A 20,848-nucleotide genomic window follows, 5' to 3' on the forward strand; every position below is an offset into this window, starting at 1 on the left:
TTTGATGGTCTTGTTCAAAGATAATGTGTGCGTCCTATACCTAAAGATATATCGTGTCCCAAAACGTAGCCTACGCACGGAACTATAAAAACAAGTCAAGAAATGTAAAAAATTTCTAGGTGCAAGCTCCCAGATCTTTCTCTTAATTCGTATCTTCTTCTTCATTGCACAGCTTTTAAATCGTTTCTTACAGTAGTATTGCTTTATCGGAACTGTGGTGCAATTACGAATTTTTTTGCAAGAATTGTGGAAACTGGCGTGATAATGGAAGCAACTAACACACGCAAGCAGATATCTTCTTGTAAGCTAAACTCTTGTGTCCATCTAGCGGAAACCCTAAATTGTTTAATTTATGTTTTGTCAAAGTATGATCTTTTGCTTTATGTGCAAGTGAAAGAAATTGTTGATATTTTGAGAAGAAGGGTTAATTCAATGGACGCATTACGCGTGACGGGATCAATACTAACAAAAGTGTAAATTACTGCAATACGGAAAGTGAACAAATATCTCAATTCCCACAATACGTCAAATATTTGTGTTGTAATTTATTCACAAAACAAATCTACATCTACACTCTACAGCCTACAGTGCAATGGGCTACAACTTCACTTCGAAGTTACTCTAATGCTGATAAAATAAACCATTACGTGAGAAAAAAAGAATATACAGTTTATATAAGCAACGTCGTTTAGAAAAAAATTTGGTCAGTTACCCATTAGTTTTTATAATTTCATTAGCATACTTTTGTAGTTCTACTCGTTGTTTTGTCAACCCTTAATTATATAAACAAAATTTCTTGAATCCTACTAAAAATGTAGCTCAGACCATATCTTCTTTAAACATTAGCTTTCATCACATATCTAAATTGCAAATAAAATTAGCAGCAATAGCGATATTGCAGCAGAAACAATTGAACTTGAAGAACCAGCCATGTTTGCTTCATTCGTCGTCATAACCTCTTCGATCGGATTTGAGGCGATGGTACTCAATTGTAAAGAGGTCGTCGTTATTTCTTCTCCTGAAAGCAATTACTTATTTCAGTTAAAAATTGAAAAAATAGCTCTACAAAAGTCATCGTTTAGACATTGAGTACATAAACTGGGTGTCTATAAAGCCACAACAATTTTCAAATTGTATTGTAATGGTAAAAAAGGGGATTGATTTTTAATAACTAAATTTTCTGGTACCTTCACATTTTATTTTACATTATGGCAATCCTGAAGTTAAAATCATTTGAAAATCATCAGTATCAAGCTTACAAAAATGCTAATGAAAAGTGTCAAGTCAATTTGGGATACTTGAAATTAACAAATTGCACTTGAATAAGTATTCATCAAGCTTACAACAAAGTCTTGTTGATAGGCCATTATACAGACAATCTTAATACATGACAAAAAAAAATTGACAACATCAAAACATCTCTATCAATGTACATTACAATGTCTTACTGGGAAGGATAGATCCATATTTTTCAAGCAAAGATAGAATAACTCCATTTGTCCATCCAAATCCTGTTTGAACATCGTACTCTCCACCACTGCCTGGGACTCCGTCTTCAGTTCGCACGTCGTACTGTAAGTAAGTTATAATCTTTGTTTTCAAGAGTATAGCTATTCAATGGAAATAGGTCTCGGTGGGAAAGCTCAGACGGATTTGGCATGACCAGTAGCGTTGATAGGAAAGTCCTGAGGGCACTTTCTGAATTGGCCAGGAGTAGTTTTAGAGGCCCGAAATCTTTTCAAGAGGCCCGACAACATGAAAAAACTACAGCGTATTTTTTGTATATACAGTAGAGCGTTTTTCTTATAAATATCTTGATTCGGAGCCCAACGATCTCATTGGTACCGGGTCCATGGCATGGCAGTCATGGTAAGGGTATATTTTGTATGCTGTTGACAAATGACACCGAATAAGCATTGAATTTCCTTGAATGCATTGAATGAAGGTTGCATTTGTCCTCTTTCATTTATACAACAACTATACTTGTTAGTAGTAGCGTCGATAAGGGTTCCGGAAAGTGGGCTACTTTTGGACCATGGTCTGGGATGATTTTAGGGTTTCGGGACTTTTCTAGAGAACCTTGAATGTTGAACACAACCCAGCATATTATTTTGCATAGTTTGTTTAGTAGAGTTTTGTTCTAGATTCCATGGAATTTTACTAGTAGACTAACCGGGCCGAAAGCCTCTTAACACTTTGCTCCTCAAAGGGAGGCCAGATTTGGCCCCCCCCTCATATTTCCTTTAATTATTTGAAGCACAGTAACGCCATGCACTTGGTTTTTCTTGACTTTTCCTAAAATTGCCAGGCGGATCTGATGATATTAAATTTGATGCTAAAAGTTGTGTAGTTTTCTTGTAAATTCAAGATTTTGGTGAATTTTTGCTATTTCTAGCTAACTTCCAGCAAAGCGTGAAATGGATTACATTGCGATGACAAGCCATAAGCTCATAATTGCTTCGTGCATCGATATGCGCGAGCAGAGAGAAGCATCCTCTTGCTTTCTTTTGTTTGGTTTGACCTCAATAATACAAAGCGCGTTATTTCTTATGCTACAAAGAAAAGCCAGTGATCGCAAAGCTGTTAATTAGAAACAATAATAGCAAGCTTTTTTGCGTTATCAGCTCTACAAAGAAGAATAGCAATCCACGATCAAAATAGTAGGCTATGGAGGCCACAAACTATTCAAAACAGTTGTTTCAAGCAGATAATATTCATTGACGAATAAAAAACGTTACAATAAGAAATCTTCTCTTGGATAAAGACACGAAAACCTGGTTTCGAAATAAACGTTCTATGGAAATGCTCTCATTGACAAAACTTGCAATTGAGGAAATGTATCACTGCAAATGCTTTTGGGAGAAGCCTGAGAAATAGCGTTTTTGCAAACAGTAATTGTGAGATACACTCAAAATTATGAGATAGGCTCCATTTACACGTAGCAGCTAACTCGATGGCGTCCCTTCACTGCTTTATGTCGCCTACTTGTTGTTATGTCCTGTATTTTTGTTTCACAGTGCACTGTGTTTTGTTCCAAAGAGCGCAAAATAAAGATGATAATGCCTCATCTACATTACAAAATATTTTGTAATGTAGGCCTACAAACAAAATGTACAATGTACATTACAAAATATTTTGTACTGTAGACGAGGCATAAATTTAGGCGTCACATAAGACAAACAACAAATCAGCTTTCTTCATCATTGATTCAACATCTGAATACGTTGCGCCAATGTATAAGAGGCCGGCTATTGTGAAGACCCGCCATTTATAAACGATCCGATTATACCAAAAGTGGGACAAACTAGTGGATCAAAGAATGAATAAATAATGCTGAGAAAACTAAATCTAAGTGACGAACAATACCGATGTCTTCATTTATCTTGGAAAAATGCTGCCTAAACTTATCAACAAAAAATACAGTAAATAACGGCAAGGATCCCGAAAGCAGAATTTGCTCGACTTTGGCATGAATTTAGTCAGACATCTACAGTAATAATTCCACACATACAATAACGGGCTCTCAACTGCTGTAAGATACATAATAATCAACCTGGTTCTGGGCGATTTGTGTAACAGTTTAGGGGAAGACACTACTTGAAATGATGCACCACACAAAAAATTTTCAATGAAGACTGAGTCTAAAAACCGATGTGGATAGTGCTGCACAATAACTTTAAGTTTAGGACAGAAGAGGCACAAAATATCACGATAAAAATAAAGACCTTGTGGGAAATTTTCGAGAATCATAACACGATGTAAATACCATAAACGCTTAGTTTGCATGCTGCTCTAAGCTGGCCGGCAACCACAAAGGTAGACAATAGCTTACAGGCAGTTTATAATTCGATAACAGCGCAATAAACATTATAAATACGTAAACCGACAATTTTCTTTTACAAACGTTTTACGTCTAATAGTAAATTTAGACGTAAAACAATTTTTTGTGAAGCACTTGCAAACCACGGTTTTGTAAAATAATTCATCATTATTATTTTTTACTTCTCGGATATTGTAAAACGTCATCAGCAAAATCACAAAAAAAAAATTCATTACTTCAATGTAGTAGGCCTAAGAATTTTTTATAGAATTGTAGCCACGTTGTTTCAACAAAGAAGCCATTTTTAGCAATGTAAAGTTATAGAAAATAATTTGCAATCATGCAAATGGTTGCAAAGAATCTAGGAAGTCTTCTCACAATCTGGCACAAAATGATTATGTTTATTGTATCTCAGTAAAATGTTTTACGATAAACTTTGAAGCTTCGTTATAATCATTTTTATCTTTGAAGTCAAACGTTATTTTTTTTGGCCAGAAACATAATCACTGCCTTGCTGACGTTGTCGCTTTTACGCGTATTTTTAGTGCTTCAAACAATAAGGACCCAGTCAGCAATCCAGTCCTTTTACATTGATTCAACATTTGTAAACGTTAAATTTATGTAGGTTTGCTGACTGTGGGTTGTTTCACATTTCTTTTGTTTACGCATGTTCCTCAATTCGCTGTTGCATTATTTCGACGCTGGCTGACTAAAAATGTATTTTCAAATTGATTGACACAATCTTCAATAAAAAGTGAGCTTCGAACTTAGCTTTGTTGATGTAAATGCTGTATTTTTTGTGGATGTAATTTATGAGTCATGTTTATAAACACCCGTAAGCGAAATGACTTATGATGTGGCCTGCATGATATTTGTGATGCGACTTGACACAAATCCACAATTTCAAAAGCACCTAATTTGAACTTAGAAATTTCAGATTATTTCAACAACTTGTTCAATTGTCTTCTCTCTACTAAAAATATTCATACTACAGACTCAATTGTAGACCTAAAATACACAAACGAAGATGTAAACAGCTATTCAAGCAGGCTAAGGTGTTACTTATGAGAAATTTGGTTCCATAAAACTAGAAGCTAGCCATGAGTTTCGGAATGCATTAGTTTAGGATAAAAATGTAAGACAACAAACGCAGTTTTGTTTTTTTCAAATTCGTGTAACAATATTACTCTGATTGTAACTATTTTAGAATCAGTGAGTAGCTTACAATAAGATTTGCTCGCAAGTCGTAAATTCTAATCAATGCAATGATTCGGCACACCGCACACACACTTCGTGCGTTCGATCGAGCTCTTTGTTATTTAGAAGTTTGCATGAAATCGGATTAGCACGGTTAATTAAAGGCGGCAAGTTAAATCAAAATTGTCGTTTTTGGGTACCTTTGCAAAAATTGAAATATCAAGTTTAACATATAAAATTTTAAAATAATGAGTTTTCAAACTTATAGACAAATGATTTGCTTTCACACCAGTGCAACTTCTGTTGAAATAGCATCAGCGGATAACACGTAACAGCTGATTGAATTTGATCCAAAAACGGCCCCCCCTTGAGCAGTTAACTTCCAAAAAAACGTTGAAAAGCAAAGGGTTAACAGCCCTGTTTGTCAAATATTGCGCGAAAAAACGCATCACAACCCTTTCATTTTATACCTACCTTTTCAAACATAGCGTTTGTTTTGATGTAAGCCCTGTAGTTGCTTCTAATCCACTTTTGTGCTTGGTTGAAAGCTTCTTCTCGTATTGTGGCATCTTTGCTTTCGCTCATTCCTTCTATCATCACATGCTAAAAATAAATGTCCATACCATTAAGACTTAGTGTAATTTCAGCAGCCCACTATACAATTGCGGTTGCATTAAATCCCCAAACGTGTGTGCAAATCTTGACGTGTTTTACGTTTAAGCATTTGTTGCTTTATATTTACTCAAACTAACTGAATATAACCAAAAAAAGTGCGCATGGTTTTTGCTACATTGGTGATAATTAATCTTACCACAAGTGGGGGCCATGCATTTGGAAAGTCCCATTGTTCGCCACTTTCTCTCAAGGAAGTTGGAATTCCACCAGGAAAATCGAATATCTTTTTGTTCTAAAAATATTTTGAAAAAAATGATAATCAAAGTCTCCATACGAAGCAGTTAGACCTTGGTATAATTGCCTAAGTAATTAGAAATGTAGGCTAGCTCAGTAACTAATCTTGCCATTTAAATTATAATCAGCTTTTGTTCTCTTACTTCGGTCGCATAACTGTGTGGACATGGAGACATGTACTCTTTTATAAAGCCAAACCTGGCAATGGAATAGCCGTTTCCAAGATCAGTCTATTTTAAACTACAGTATACACTATACAGTAAGCTTAAACTGTCAAGTTCAGTGGTCCAGCACAGTACACGTCAATATAATTTTAGAGAAATGATAATTTTTTTTTAAATTAAGCTTCTTTTCAAGACCCCCACATTGACACAAAATAATGCAACAGAACAGGTTACAGAATAAGTAAAACAAAAATGACATAATTCAAGAAAAACGTACGACCGCAGTCCAATTGATGTCAAGTTATCTTGTTGTGTATCGCGATTTCGAATATTAAATTCTCTTCAGCGCAACTTTATAAAAGCCATAGTAAAATCTTCAGTAGGTCAGTTTAAGAATGCAGCGGTTAAGTTTAGAAAGAAATCAACAAATGTTTAGGCAATGCATCCTATGGATCCGTAATTGGGCCTCTCTCTTGCATCAGCTTGCTGGGCGTGCAGTTGTTCTCTTGCGTTATATTGCCTTTTTCATTATTTTTGCACAAAATGACATAGCCTGCATTTTCTTGTGCACGAAAGAAACTCAACTTATGATAAAAGTGCTTGACACTTTTTAAAACCATTGTTTCTCAGCCAACATATGGAATACGGAAATAATATGTTTAAATATGGAAATATAATAGTTGAACAAGTTAAAAACTTACTTTTAGATATTGAAACATTCTCTTTTCTCTACTTGCGATGTCGATTCCATCTGGGAAGCATTTTGTCCAGAGCGGATTTACGTTTGATGCGTAATACTGCCTGTGTTTTTATAACAATAATAATTAATTAAATAGTTCAGTGGTTACGCGCCCGACTCAAGATCACGGGGTGCAAGTTCGACTTTCGGGGTGTGCGCTTGAGGAACGCATTTCAGGATTGCTCTCCATTCAACGGCACCTAGTGAACGGAATAATTTCCCTGCAACAGCACTTTAACAATCGGAAAACTTCACTCTGCCAATCTCGGTAACCGGCCCTGTGTCAAAAGCCTCTAAAAGTATGCGAAACTAGGCTACCAGAAATAACCAATCAAGGCTTTGTCAGTCCGATAATAAAGATTCAAAAAACCAAACCAAGCCGAATTTACGGGACTTCTACATTATAGGTTCGTGTTCACTCGTCAATAATCCTATGCTTCATAAAGCGACTAAATGTGGTAAAACTCCTACAATTAACACAAGTAAACTATTCAAAAAATATAAATGCATTAGTACCTTAAAATGTAGCATCAATTCAGTATGCAAAACCATTTTCTGAATCATCCACTCGAAAAGAGTTAGCCTATCTCCCACACTTGTTAAAGAATTTATGGAATCATGTATTTTATTGGAATGTGTAATCAACCTGTTGTGCTGATTGGTTGATATTTCATAATCGTAGTACATTCCGTCTGTTTCGTTCCACAAAACTTTTTCGATAGCGTCAAGTCTAGTTTTGTACTTGTCATCATAGTTGATGGCCCTGCTTTCATTTCCTTCAACAGAAAAGATCGAAATGATATTTTACTATTCTACTAAGCCTTCAATCGCTTATTTATTTACTGCTCACTTCGCGCTTGAAAAGAAAAATTAACGACAGAAAAAGAAAAATGCACTTTTTTTTTACAATTTTACCAGTAACTAAATCAATTGGCTACCCAACAATATATTGGATGTCCTGGTACCGTCAACCCTAAACATTAACAATATGAGAAAATATATCCGCAGAAGCAGTGAACGCATTTATTTCATTTGACTCCATTCTTTCTTTGAAAACATTACAAAGCGATGTAGTTTAAAGAACAAATAAGTAACTGCTTAAAGGTAAACATGCAATCGTTGTTTACCATATCATCATCATCATCATTATGTTCCTTCCTCGTATTAGTCAGGTTCACTATGTCAAAAAAAGAGTTTTGTTTAAAATTTTTGGAGATTAGCAAAACTATACATTTTCGGAAAGCTTAGACCATGAAGAATCCAAAAAACGTTGATTACATTTGCAGAGATGTCCGCATGGCCGCCATTTTGAATTTTCAAAATGGCAGCCGCAAAATATATATTTTGACATATCTCGGCTCCTAATAAACTTAGAAACTTTATCAAACATGCTAATTCTATCTTTTAAAGGTCAAGAAATCCATTAGAAGCATACATAGATACCTAGCGTTAACCACTTTGCAATTATCTACCATATTGGTTTTCAAAATGGCCGCCGAAATTATATTTCGTTACATTACTACTTACTAGTTGAGATATAAACTTCATTCAACATGCTAGTGCTAAGTTATGTTGACTAAGGAATTCATTAGAAGCAAGCCTGCACGCCACTGTCATATTTTGGACAAACAAAAAACAATTCAATTTTCCAACAGCTGTCCTGAGTCTTATTTCCAGCATTACAGTCAACGTCATTTTCGCAGTCTGTCCCACACAGGCACAAGTCGGTGCAGGTCAAGTTGTTCCTTCGACACGAACATCTCTGGGTTGAGTTGTTGGCTTCGCATTGGCATCGGTCTAACTGAGTAATGGCTTGTGGTGCAGGTAGAATCTTTGCGGTGATAGGTCAAATCCCACTTTCATGCTGATGTAGCCATGCCGAAGTGGATCAAGGAGCTGTTGCCACATGACAATGGCTTGGCACCAGACACGACTCTGAACTCGCACGCGTTCAACGTGCTCCTCTAATGCACCAATTGTTGGAGACAAGCTTTGATTCTCTGCCAAGTTCTTGCAAAACAGGTGCCATCTCAGTTCTGGAATGTTGTTTATGTGGACACCCTTCGGGCGGTACATCGTGCAGACAAAGTTGGCCAGCATTTCTTTTACATTTTGAGATAGTGTGCTGTCCTCAGGCAACTGTATTAGTGCACTGATTGTTTCCATTCCTGGCTTCAAGTACTGTTGGAACCACTTGGTTTTATCCAATCCTGAGAATCTGCCAACATTATCAGCTCCACTGAAAGTAAATACGGGTAATGCTTTCGCCTTCTCTTGTCCTAGAGCTCTCCATATTGGTGCGATCACCAGCAGTGTACCTGATAGCATGGAAATGGACGAGTGTTTGCAGAGTTGGTCGTAGTTTGCAACAGAAAGGACAAGAACGTCTGTGTCCAGACTGAAGAAGACTAACTGCGCACCAGGACTCCGCTGTGATACTGATGCTGCGAGGCAGATCATCAAGGTGTCAGCTTCTTCGTGATTGTTCACTTCAAACGTGATGTTCCGATTGCTTCTGGTGTGGCCTGACGCTGAAGTTATCACCAGTTTTGAGAATGCTTGTTGTATCCGATTACTTCTTCAGCAAGATACTGCGTCAAATCTGCTTTCGTTTGGTCATGGAACAGGAACCTACTCAGTGGTATGTGCTTGATTCTGGTGTCATCCATGATTTGGTATTAGACGGGATTTTTGTCTTTTCGTCGTCTTGCTCTAGTTTTCTGTTTCAAAAAGCCAGACTTGTACTTGTCGAACACCAGAATAATCTCGTCAACTCTGCTGTCAACGTCATGAGCTTGTCATTGAAGTGTTGGCTAAGATCTTTGACTGTCGTGATGGCCCCATATTCTTTGTCATCTTCTGGACGACCACCATGCTATTGACAATGGCAATTTTCTGACTCATGTGCGATGCCGATGGTAACAGTTCTGTATTAGCAGTGTCAACTCTCTCTGTCCACCCGATGCAGGTTCATGCGCATCATGCTCTGTTCCATCAGTTTCAACCAGATGCTGCAGGCAATGGATGAGCTTTGATTTGTCAGTGCGTGGTAGAACTGATCCTTCTGGAGCGAATAGTGCTCTCAGTGTGAGGGTGAAATCATAGTTACCGATAGCGTTTTTCTGGTCAATGTCCCGGCTTGATCTGGATAGGACCATGAAGCGCCCGTAGAGATCTTTTGTTTCTTTCAGATCGACCGACTGGTCACGGACCTTGACTGTTTGCTTCTTGTTTCTTGACATGTACATGGGGTAATGAGGTTGTTCTGCTTCTTAACTGGTGCCCATAACCTGACATCACCATTAATGCGTTCTGCAACATACTCTTTGTAGAGCTGTTGTCCCTGCTCATCGACGGTCAGGATCTGTTTGACATTTTCTTGTGGAACACATCCGTGTGTGATGAAGTTATACAACTCATCACCTTCAACTGCGAATGGATTTCCGTAACTCAGTATAGTATCTTTTATCTTGTCAACAGCTTCATGCTCTTTCCTGACAATGGCTAGTTGTACTTCAGGGTGACTTTTTTTTGGAAGAAGTGTCTCCAAACTGCTCTTTGAACTTTTCTGAGAGGCTCGACATCTTTGGTGCAGCCAGGAAAAACCGTTGCCGGGCATTCGTGTTATTAGAAATGCTAATTAGTCCAGAGCGGACTTTCATCATCTTGTTCAACTGCTCGCAAGCACGATCTGCACCAATGGACACAAATGGTATCTCACTCTTGGTAACAGACACATTGCCTTCTTGAAGTTCACACCAAGTCTCTGGGTGGTTAACCTTCAGGTCATGCATATTTGCAATATACCGTGGTCAAAGGCGCTTGTACTTTATCCGATCTAGGGCTTATTCAGTTCCTCACCAGCTTGCAAATGGAGATTGAGATCTGCATTTCGGGATGCCTGGACAAAGAATAAGATCGTTTCCACACGGTGAACATAGCTCATCATTGACTTGAACATCGCATTAGAGGACTTCTCCGTTGCCCATGTTTACGATTGCTGCATCACATCTTCATCTATGAGGATTCGTTCCAGATGGTCATGAGCAGTCAAGATGGATTCAGGACTAATGTTTCTGTTATCAGATGACGATGTACATGCCTCCTGGACTTTATCTGCTGATCTTGAGCAGATAATCTTCAGATGTGGCTTCTCTGTGAAAAACTGATCCAAGGCCAGTTCATACAAAGCTATGTAAGTGTGGATGTGTGCACGAAGAGTTCTCTTGTAGTGCGCACACTTGAGAATTTGTCTTGTGGTCGCAGATCCATACACATCGGCTTCGATCCAGGCATCATCAATCTCAGAATTCTCTATGGAAGTTCCGAGAGCTCTTAGTGCAGCCATCACAGCATGCAGCTCACCCAGTCTGAGAACAATTTCTCTTTTCAGGTCGACCCGTGCGTCTAGCAACTGCACTGCCTTTTCGTAGAGGGCCATGTCGAAGGTTATCACAGTTGGGTACTCCTGACCAACGACTAACGTCTTCAGCTGGGATACTTGTAGAATCACAGTCAGCATAGTAGGCCACTCGTGAGCAACTTCAGGTAACAGGGGCAGTGCACCAACGTGAGTGAGTGGTTGGCAAGATGAGATGAGTGACTTGTATCCTGCCCATCGGAGATCTTGCTCTGTTCATCATTTTCTCTTGCTTTGGGCAAAGTAGATGCTGTGATCCACCCTAACTGGGTCAGTTCATATGACTGAGCGACACCTGTTGTGTTGGCCTCAAACCTCCGCGCTCTGTTGTCAAGTTCTGGTTTTGGCTTGGCACATGGCTTAATGGGCACATAATATGGAAGGATTGATAAGTTCTTAGCTGCAGTAAGTTCGAGCTTTGGTACGACTAGTTCTCCTGGAACATTTGCTTTCTGATACACTGCAGTGTTTGTTCCATGTGTGGTGCCTTTCCAGTAGGCGGACAACAGATACGAATAAATACTTTTTTATATCATTATTTTTATTTTTTATGCTTAATTACGAACAAATACTTTTTTGTAGGCGGGCAAATACGACGTAACACTGTATATAAGTAGTAATGCAACGAAATATAATTTCGGCGGCCATTTTGAAAACCAATATGGCGGATAATTGCAAAGTCGTTAACGCTTGGTATCTAGGTATGCTTCTAATGGATTTCTTGATTCTAAAAACATAGAATTAACATGTTTGATAAAGTTTCTAAGTTTATTAGAAGGCAAGATATATCAAAATATATATTTTGCGGCGGCCAGTTTGAAAATTCAAAATGGCGGCCATGGGGACATCTCTGCAAATGTAATCAACGTTTTTTGGATTCTTCATGGTCTAAGCTTTCCGAAAATGTATAGTTTTGCTAATCTCCAAAAATTTTGAACGAAATTACATAACGAACCTGACTATATTGAGGGTTGGATACAATGCGCCATTGTTCTCGACCATGAGCTGTTCGTACTGCATTTTCATAACTTAATTTTGTCCATTTAGTGATGTTTGATGTCCAAATCATTCTTGGTCTACCTTTGTTTCTTTTACCGTTTATCTTCCCTTCTATTAATGATCTTTGTAACGAGTTTTGCCTTATTTTGTGTCCAAAATACTTTAATTTTCTTCTTTTGACTATTTGTAAGAGAATTTTGCTTGAATTGAATCTGGAGAGTACTTCATCGTTAGTGATCTTTTGTTTCCATGAAATTGTTAACATTTACCTGTATGTCCACTGTCCAGAGCTCGAAGGCATTGATCCGTTTTTCCATTTTTTGTGACACTGTCCAAATTTCAGAGTTGTATAAAAGGGTTGACCAGACATAGCATTTTAATATCCTTTGAAGAATTGATAAATTTAAACTTTGATTGATTAAAACATTTTTCATTTTTCCAAATATAGTTCTTGCAATTTCTATCCGTCTTAGAATTTCATGTTCGCACCTCCCATCTTCAGTTATTAAATGTCCAAGAGAAGAAAAAGATTTCACTTTTTGTATATTTTCATTGCCAATTATAATTTGGAGTACTGGAGTGTCTGGTGATTTTGAGATTATCATTGATTTAGTCTTTTTAGCGTTAATTTTCATAATAAATTCTTTTCCAATTGAGTTGACATTGTCTAATATTTCTTGAAGATCTTCTTGTGATTCAGCCAACAGAACAGTATCATCAGCATAGCGTAAATTTGTTATGTTCAATCCGCCAACATTTACCCCTTTCATATCATCAATGCGCCGAAAAATCATTTCTGTATACAAATTAAAAAGACATGGAGAGGGTACACATCCTTGGCGTACTCCACGCTTGATATCAATTCCTTTAGATAAATCTTTTTCCATGCGAATAAATGCTTTTTGATTCCAGTATAAATTGATAATAAAACGTACGTCTTTGCCATTCATACCAATATTGGCCAAACAGTGCATCAGTTTCTTATGGTTCACTCTATCAAATGCTTTCTCATATCAAAATGTTTACCATAAAGTATTGTTAAAAATCTTAAACATGTTTATTATTTTTATTAAATATTCAATAATAGAAAAGTTAAACATCATTTGACTACAACATTTTACAGTAAGTTTCAAATCTTTAAAAGTTATACGCAGTAACAATTTATGATTTAATGATTACGGTAGACTACAGTAACCTACCCGACACAATCGCCTATCACCGTAAACGTTTTTAACAAACGGTTTGGGGGCATTTAAATTATCTAAATTAATCCAAAAACATGGTTTTAGGAAGTAGTTTTGTTTGTTATACAGACTATACGTATGTGCAGTAGCATAAATGTATTTACCAAGCATACGGTGGAGCTTGGCCAAGATTCTTTCATTCATTGCAAGGACACTATTCAAGTCGACTGGAATAATATCCCGAGTTTTCAGCTGGGAAACCACATTCTTGCTTTCATTGTATTCGAGACCTGAATCAAAATCATCGTTTAGGTTATACAAGGCAGTAAACACTACAAGTACTGCAAAGATAAACAAAAACGGCAGACCATCATCTCCTTATAGGCGATTGAAAACATTTCCTTTTGGGGTAGGCTATGCTATGCTTTATACAAGCATGTTACCGTGCTGTAATGAATTAGCTAAATTTATTATTATGATCACAGAATTACTAATTCAAAAATAACTTTAAAAAATATTAGAAACTTGGAAATTTAAAGTTAAAGACTTAGTGAGAACCGGTTTTACGTTTTTGCGTTTTGTAGGCTACCACTAAGTCGTTTATTCTAACAAATAAAAACTTTAAAAATAGCCTACCACACCATCTTGTAGAAAAATCCCATCCAGATTCACACGCGGATGTAATTGCTGTCATTAAAATCTTTCCATTTTCTGAAAAATACCTTGCAATTACTTCATCTAAAAAACGTTTATGAGAAACCAACTTCGCCAACAGTGGTTTCAATAACATTGGGATAATATTAAACTAAATTAAAATAAAATGTTTCAGTTTCATGCAAACAGTCAATCTTTATTTTAAACTTGTAGTTTCAACAATTTTTGCGTTGGTTTGTAACGTGACCTTCTGAAAGTTCTTTCACAATTTCTTTGTCCTCGCGATAGGACTCTGGTCTTGGTTGATTGACGTCAGACGCATAGTAATTCAGCGTTTGGTCAGAAACTGTTACGCTGCGATTTCTCATCCAAAAGTTATATTCTTTTTCTAAAGTTGGCAATGCAGATTCCATAAACGCAAGATCTCCTATAAAAATAAAGAAAACATAATAAACGCTTTAAAGTCAAAATGCACATGAACACTTCAGCATTGGATAAACGTTTGAAGCGTTTTTGTATGTGTGAGACGACTGCGAGATTTAATATAGTGACACCTAACGATCCTGTTCTGTGCTGATTGTCGTATACACTATACGGTATAACCGATCAAAATCGTTGATCTTGGCTTGTCCAAATAAAGAAATTTTGCTCTTTTGCTAAACATCGTTGAGAAAAAATTTCAGATAAATCTCTTTTCTGTGTCACCTATATAAGCAGTTCGAAAAGTTAATTCTTGACCGACTATCACCAGTTGTTGAATCACACCTAATTCTGCAACAAGCTGGCTTTCGGTCTGAAAAGTTAACAGCAGTTCAATTGCTGTGTCTACTGTACAGTAAACAACTTATCAAATATGGATTCCAGAGAGAGATGATTGTTATGATTATACTTGCTGATGGTAATTACTGCATTTGCTGATTTATACTCGGCCTATTGTAGGCCTACAGCCACCGTCTCTTGCTGAAACAGAGTTTGCAGATGTCCCAAGATGCTGCACTAACAAAGCTAATAACAACGTGACTTCTCAACAGACGGTTCCAAGTTGTCTTGAATGCAAAAACAAGTCACTGTACCATCAAGGAAATCGGCTTGCTCAATAATATGACCTAGCTTCGCTATCACCGTTAATGTATTTCGTATAAGTGCACATCATGCAGTTTACATACGGTATACGACTCACAATGCGGTTTACATACGTCGATGACCTGTGCGGCTAATAAACAAAAAGCTTTGTTGCGATTGAATAAAACTTCACAAAGTCCCTCAACACAGTACCACACCAACAATCGTCTCAAAGTCAGAGCTTCAAAGACACAAATATGCCCTTTCACCCTAAGAAACAGAGAAGGCACAAGAATCCTTAAAATCTCTTAATCGGAAAAAAATCTGATACATTGTATGTTTGGCTGAAAAGCTGGCCATTCTGAAGGCTGATAGTGGCCACCTTTTGAACAAGCGTTCGGAACTGGTCGGCAAATGTCGTCATAGAAACAAATTTAAACTCAAGTACTTCAAAATAAAATAAATTCGTTTTGATTTTCACAGGTTTTTAAAATTTCATTTGATTTTTACAGGCTATAAATCTCATTTAATTTTTACAGGTTTATAAACAGATTTTATTTCATTTGTTCAGGACACTACAGGTTACATCATCACAATTCCTTGGGATTTTTACAGGTTATAATTTTGAAAAAATTGAATTTCATTTCATTTTTACAGGTTGTAAATCTCATTTAATTTTTACAGGTTTAAAAGCAATTTTTGTTCATTCTGTTCAGATTACTACAGGATGCGCCGATCATAACAAGCATTTTGCTTCTTTGTGATGTCATAGATGTTGCCATCATGTTGCTTGGTTTCCATTGGGACAAATTGATTGAAACTTTATCGTGGCGGATGGAGGCTGTCCTTAGTAATTCTGGAGTTTTTTTCTGCAGATTGGATTACGGTTATAATATTTAATATCTTTTCAGGAATTCAGGTTTAGAGGTTTTTTTTGCAGATTAAATTACAGTTGTAATATTTAATATCTCCTCAGGAAGTACAGGTTTAGAGATTTTTTTGGCAGATTAAATTACAGTTGTAATATTTAATATCTTTTCAGAATTATCGATTCTTTACTGTTTACATGTTTTTACAGACCTTCTGATGATCCGTTAGGTGAAACAATTTGTAAAGGCTTCAGATAGTAATTACTACATTTGATTTAATTCGCTCTGCTTTGCCTTTTTGCTTGGCATTGAGCACTTTTTGTAGTATTAATAGTTTTCATTGTTTTGTTTTAACCTCGTATATCTTAGAGTAAATCTGAATTGGACTCTCAGCTACAAAAATTATATTGATGATAAGAAAGCAAAAGTTAACACAAACCAAAAACAATATCATAATTAGGCTTACCAACTCTGAAAGGACATTAATACACACACACACGCACACAAACACACACACACACATACATAACTGCAGACAGTGAACACCGTTTCGAACTTCCAGTCTCCTCAGTGCCGTAGGTACACTGGAATGGCCATGGAGATATATTGTATACCTCCATGTGACATTTTTCCATTTGTGGTACCTAAACACCAAAAAATGGTACTATACTGCCAACCTTGCCAAAATGCTCAAACTGCAAGCAGTGAGCTTTGCGCAATTTCATTCAATGCACATTTCAAACCTGTTACTTTTATGTATTCATCAAACATTGGTATAAGAAATGGAGGCTGGCTTCTTCTTTGGTAGTATATTCTTCCTCCGTTTGGTACAAAGCCAAAATTGTCGATCATCTGTAGAAAGTTGAGTAACATTCCTTTGACTGTAGTAGTCATTTCGCTCAGAAGAAGACCTCTCATGACCCAATATGTATCCCTGAAAATCAAATGAAATTTTTAAGTTCAAAAAGTAATTTGGAGTTATATTCTACAATGAAAACACTTGCGCAATAGCATACAAACAGGGTTTTAGTGCTCACAATGGAAATATTTTATCGTTTTTCGCTGTTATTTGTCATAACAAAAAGCATATGAATTAAATACATGCCAAAAATAATTTACGTCATCAGAAAAGTAGCATAGTCTGGTAATGACAAGTGCAGAATTTATTTCTTGCCACTCGCGTTAGTGTGCACATTTAGTTTGGCCAATTGTTTACGATGTTATCGCATTACTACAGCATTCTTTCTGTCAGACTGCAATTGTCACAAATGTTCCTTCAAAGCGCCATATAACACAAAGTGGAAAATCTTTACCGAAAGCGAAATGTAATGCTCCACTAGAGGTTGCGATAGTGAAAACGATATTAGTCGTGTTGGGCACAGTGAAAGCGATTGGCTTGAACGACTATAATCGTGATCGACCTTTTCATCCAGCCAGTGCAAAGGATTCACTATATCTGGATTACGATCACGTTTAATTAGTCGAATGTATATAAAGTATGCAACTGTTGTGTTTTTATTATTGCTTTTATGTTATCGTGTTGAACAAAGCACCTTAAAGGTTTCACTGTGTATTAATAAATCCACAATACAATTTATTTACGAACAATTGAAACCAGCATTAGTCTCTGCTAACAAATTCTCAACTAAACGGCTATTAATTGATATCAGGAAGTTTTTATTTAAGTACATCAAGCCATGCTACATCTATAAAAAGTTTTTTAAGAAAATATTAATTCAGTAAGAAGTACTTTCGTACCAGTAATAGAACTCTCTAAACCTTCCTCCGGGTACAATAATTGGGTTCTCCACTGGAATAAAACTGTAGAGAGAAGAATTGATTTTGACGTCATCAGTTATGTTTCGACCAAGTTCTTTCCACAGATCATTTAGTTCTTGAGCCCACTTGCGAAGTTTTGGGTGAGTTATATTGGACAAGAACGTTGGACTGCAATAGAACGTTAAGCAACTCTTAACTTATATCAAAACTTACCCTGAATTCATATAAAAGGTTAATGCAAGTCTTGAATAAAAAAAATAGGTTTGTTCAAAAAGCAATGACATCCATCACACTCTTGACAATCTATCATCCTTAATGTTTTTTCTCAGCCACGAGATGTTGCACTTGATTGTCTATTGCTTGGTCAACCTGAAGCTCTGGCACGAACTTGTTTACAAAAGTACAAAAAGTAGCTTGGGTGAATGTTATAATTTTTGTGATAAAAAGTTTGCAGTCAACAGGTTTGCCAACATTCTGCGTTTGATGTCAAATTATCTGCTACAAACTAATATAATACAATTCTATTCAATTTAATAAACCAAAAAAGAATGCAATAGATTGAGATTCGCTTTAAGCAGCATGATCGTTGTTTAACGGTTAACCTACTTCAGAAATGTAGATACAAGCGTTTTCTTTTAGCAGTTGTTAGCTTTTAGCTTTACTGTACAGTGTACACTACAGTACCGGTACATTAATTTGTGAACCAAAAAGGAGTGTTTGATAATTATGAAAGACTTGGTTTTGCAACTGTACTTTGAACGTTTAAACTCTTACGACAAAAGTACCAGCAGGAGCCTATATTTTTCCGACCAGGCCACTCTGCAACCCTTGAACATGTCGACAATAATATTCAAAAGTGAAGCATACGTCATCACTGCCAGACACCAATACCAGCTGCAAGATAGGTATTGATGACGTACTCAGCAATCAGTTTGTTCTTGTTTTTGCATTGACAAGCAACTTGGACGTCCAAATGCACGAGTGAAAATAATCTGATATATGGCATGTACGATTTAGCTTCACTCGGAAGACATGGTCTATAAGCCTACTCCATTTTTTGTTAACATTGATAAGGGTATCCTGACATCATCATCATGGCTTGGTTTAACATTGTCAGTAAGATATTGAAAGTAATTAAAATGAAACAAAACATGAAGATATTGACTAAATAAGCTACAGAAAAAAGTGTTTAGTTGATAGATATCTTCTACATTATTTTTAGAACTGCAATACTTTGACTTCCAATCTTCCGGAACCCAGTTTTCAAATTCAGAATTTGGCGGAGAGAAATTTGCTTGTACGAATTGTTTGACTTGTGCGTCAGTCAAGTCTCCGTTATTTGATGTGAGGAGTTTCGCGAATGAAGCGAGTATCTCATCTACAAAATGTAAGTGCAAAAATAAATCAAATTATGTTGACAATTGAAGAGTATAGAGCATTGTAGGTAGAACACTAGTACACATCAAGAAAGCAACAAGGAAGCAGCGACGTCACGATAAGTAATAGTTCAAAAATAATACACGAACAGTCCTTTCAAAATCCTCAAAAGCTGAACGTCGACCCGCTCCTCCCAAAGGAATAAGCTGGCTTGCGGCGCGGAAATTCACTGTAGATCAAGTCACACTCTTAACCCAAGACATTGAGGATTGCTCTGAGACAAAAAAGGCCGGCGCTATCTTTCTAGAGCTCATATAGCTGCCTATGACACGGTATGGCACCGTGGCCCTACTTGTAAGCTGCTTCGCCTGCTTTCAGACAGCCACATGGTCCATATGATCATGAACTTGTAAGGAATCGAAGCTTTACCTTCACTATCGGTGAAGCAAACTGAGACGCCTGAAAGATGGTGTCACACAGGGATCAGTCCTGCTTCCACTTCTTTTCAACATCTACACTTCCGACCTGCTAAGCATGGTGTCTGCTAAATACGTGTACGCGGATGACCTGGCAAATCTCCACTCCACAAAGTCGTGGTAAACTTAGAAGACACGGTCAGTCAGGACATAAAAACCTTCTCAGCTTATCTCCAGACATGACGACTGAAACATAGCAAAACCAAAACTGTGGCATCAGCTTTCCATCTGCATAGTCGGGAAGCTTATCGTGAGTGCATGTACAAAACAATAAATACTCTGTGAGTCTCTGTCCTTCTGCCTCGAACCAAAATACCTTGAGATGGTGACACTAGATAGATCGCTTACGTATTGCTACCACTTGGTGTAGGTTTACTGAGCAAAAATTTGTCATCTCTCGCTGCAACGTTAAAGCGTATGGCAGGCTCCAAACGGGGAACGAGGGCTGATACATTGCGCACAGCGGCCCTGGCTCTAGTCTACTCTTCAGCGAAGTACTGTGCACCTGTTTGGTACCGCAGTGCCCACTGCCACCACATTAACACTGCCACAGTGTCCCGTACACAGTGACTGGATACCTGTGTCCCACAACTGCTGAGCTTTATCGCGAAGAAGCCACTGTCTTGGTCGACGGGCATTGTAGTCCAACCACATTCACTCCACGGTTTCTGCTTTCATAAACCAGCACCGTTGTCGACTGAAATCAAGATATCCATTCGTGCCAGCCGCTCAACAAAGTTGACAAAAATAAAACATATCTGCGGCAAAGTCAAGCACAACCAGCCTCCATTTGTTCATCCCCGACGCCGACACCTGTTCCATCGACCTGACGCTACCAAGACAGGCATGAGTGCGCCTCAACCGTCTTCGTATGGGCGTCGAGCTTTTTCGGTCAACCATGCACTAATGAGAAATGGTTTCTTCCTCTTCTTATGAATGTGGTGCTGAGGAACAAACCACAAATGCCAGTTCTCGAAGTGGTTAAGATTAATAATAACCTACTAATACAAACATAAATACTAGAAGAATATTGGAATCCATAAAACGTACAAATATTTTCCGAAGCTGTTAAAATAAAAGTACAAGTACATGCAAACCTGCTTCCTTGTCCATCTTCATGTCTACAAATGATTTTGAATCATTGTAAATGCGAGCATTTTGTGCTGCGTCCAAAAGCGGTCCATGACAATAAATTTCAC

General features: G+C 37.3%; 1 protein-coding gene across 2 annotated transcripts in view; it reads right to left on the reverse strand.

The window, feature by feature from the left end:
• Positions 1 to 543: 543 nt before the first annotated feature.
• LOC145774067 (trehalase-like) overlaps positions 544 to 20,848 on the reverse strand; it is a 32,180-nt gene continuing 11,875 nt past the window's right edge. For both annotated transcript variants that reach the window (XM_082585216.1, XM_082585215.1), the window contains exons 2-14: positions 20,747 to 20,847; positions 19,030 to 19,174; positions 17,776 to 17,964; positions 16,761 to 16,951; positions 14,334 to 14,513; positions 14,069 to 14,143; positions 13,597 to 13,722; positions 7,476 to 7,605; positions 6,792 to 6,891; positions 5,829 to 5,924; positions 5,492 to 5,620; positions 1,449 to 1,572; positions 544 to 1,018 (exon numbers count right to left, since the gene is read on the reverse strand). In XM_082585216.1, coding sequence (XP_082441342.1) covers positions 861 to 1,018; positions 1,449 to 1,572; positions 5,492 to 5,620; positions 5,829 to 5,924; positions 6,792 to 6,891; positions 7,476 to 7,605; positions 13,597 to 13,722; positions 14,069 to 14,143; positions 14,334 to 14,513; positions 16,761 to 16,951; positions 17,776 to 17,964; positions 19,030 to 19,174; positions 20,747 to 20,768 — 1,665 coding nt within the window. In that variant the 5' untranslated portion in view covers positions 20,769 to 20,847 and the 3' untranslated portion in view covers positions 544 to 860. The remainder of the gene's footprint in view (positions 1,019 to 1,448; positions 1,573 to 5,491; positions 5,621 to 5,828; positions 5,925 to 6,791; positions 6,892 to 7,475; positions 7,606 to 13,596; positions 13,723 to 14,068; positions 14,144 to 14,333; positions 14,514 to 16,760; positions 16,952 to 17,775; positions 17,965 to 19,029; positions 19,175 to 20,746; position 20,848) is intronic.

The sequence above is a fragment of the Aplidium turbinatum genome, chromosome 7 (assembly GCF_918807975.1).
Source record: "Aplidium turbinatum chromosome 7, kaAplTurb1.1, whole genome shotgun sequence".
In the NCBI taxonomy this organism is placed as follows: domain Eukaryota; kingdom Metazoa; phylum Chordata; class Ascidiacea; order Aplousobranchia; family Polyclinidae; genus Aplidium; species Aplidium turbinatum.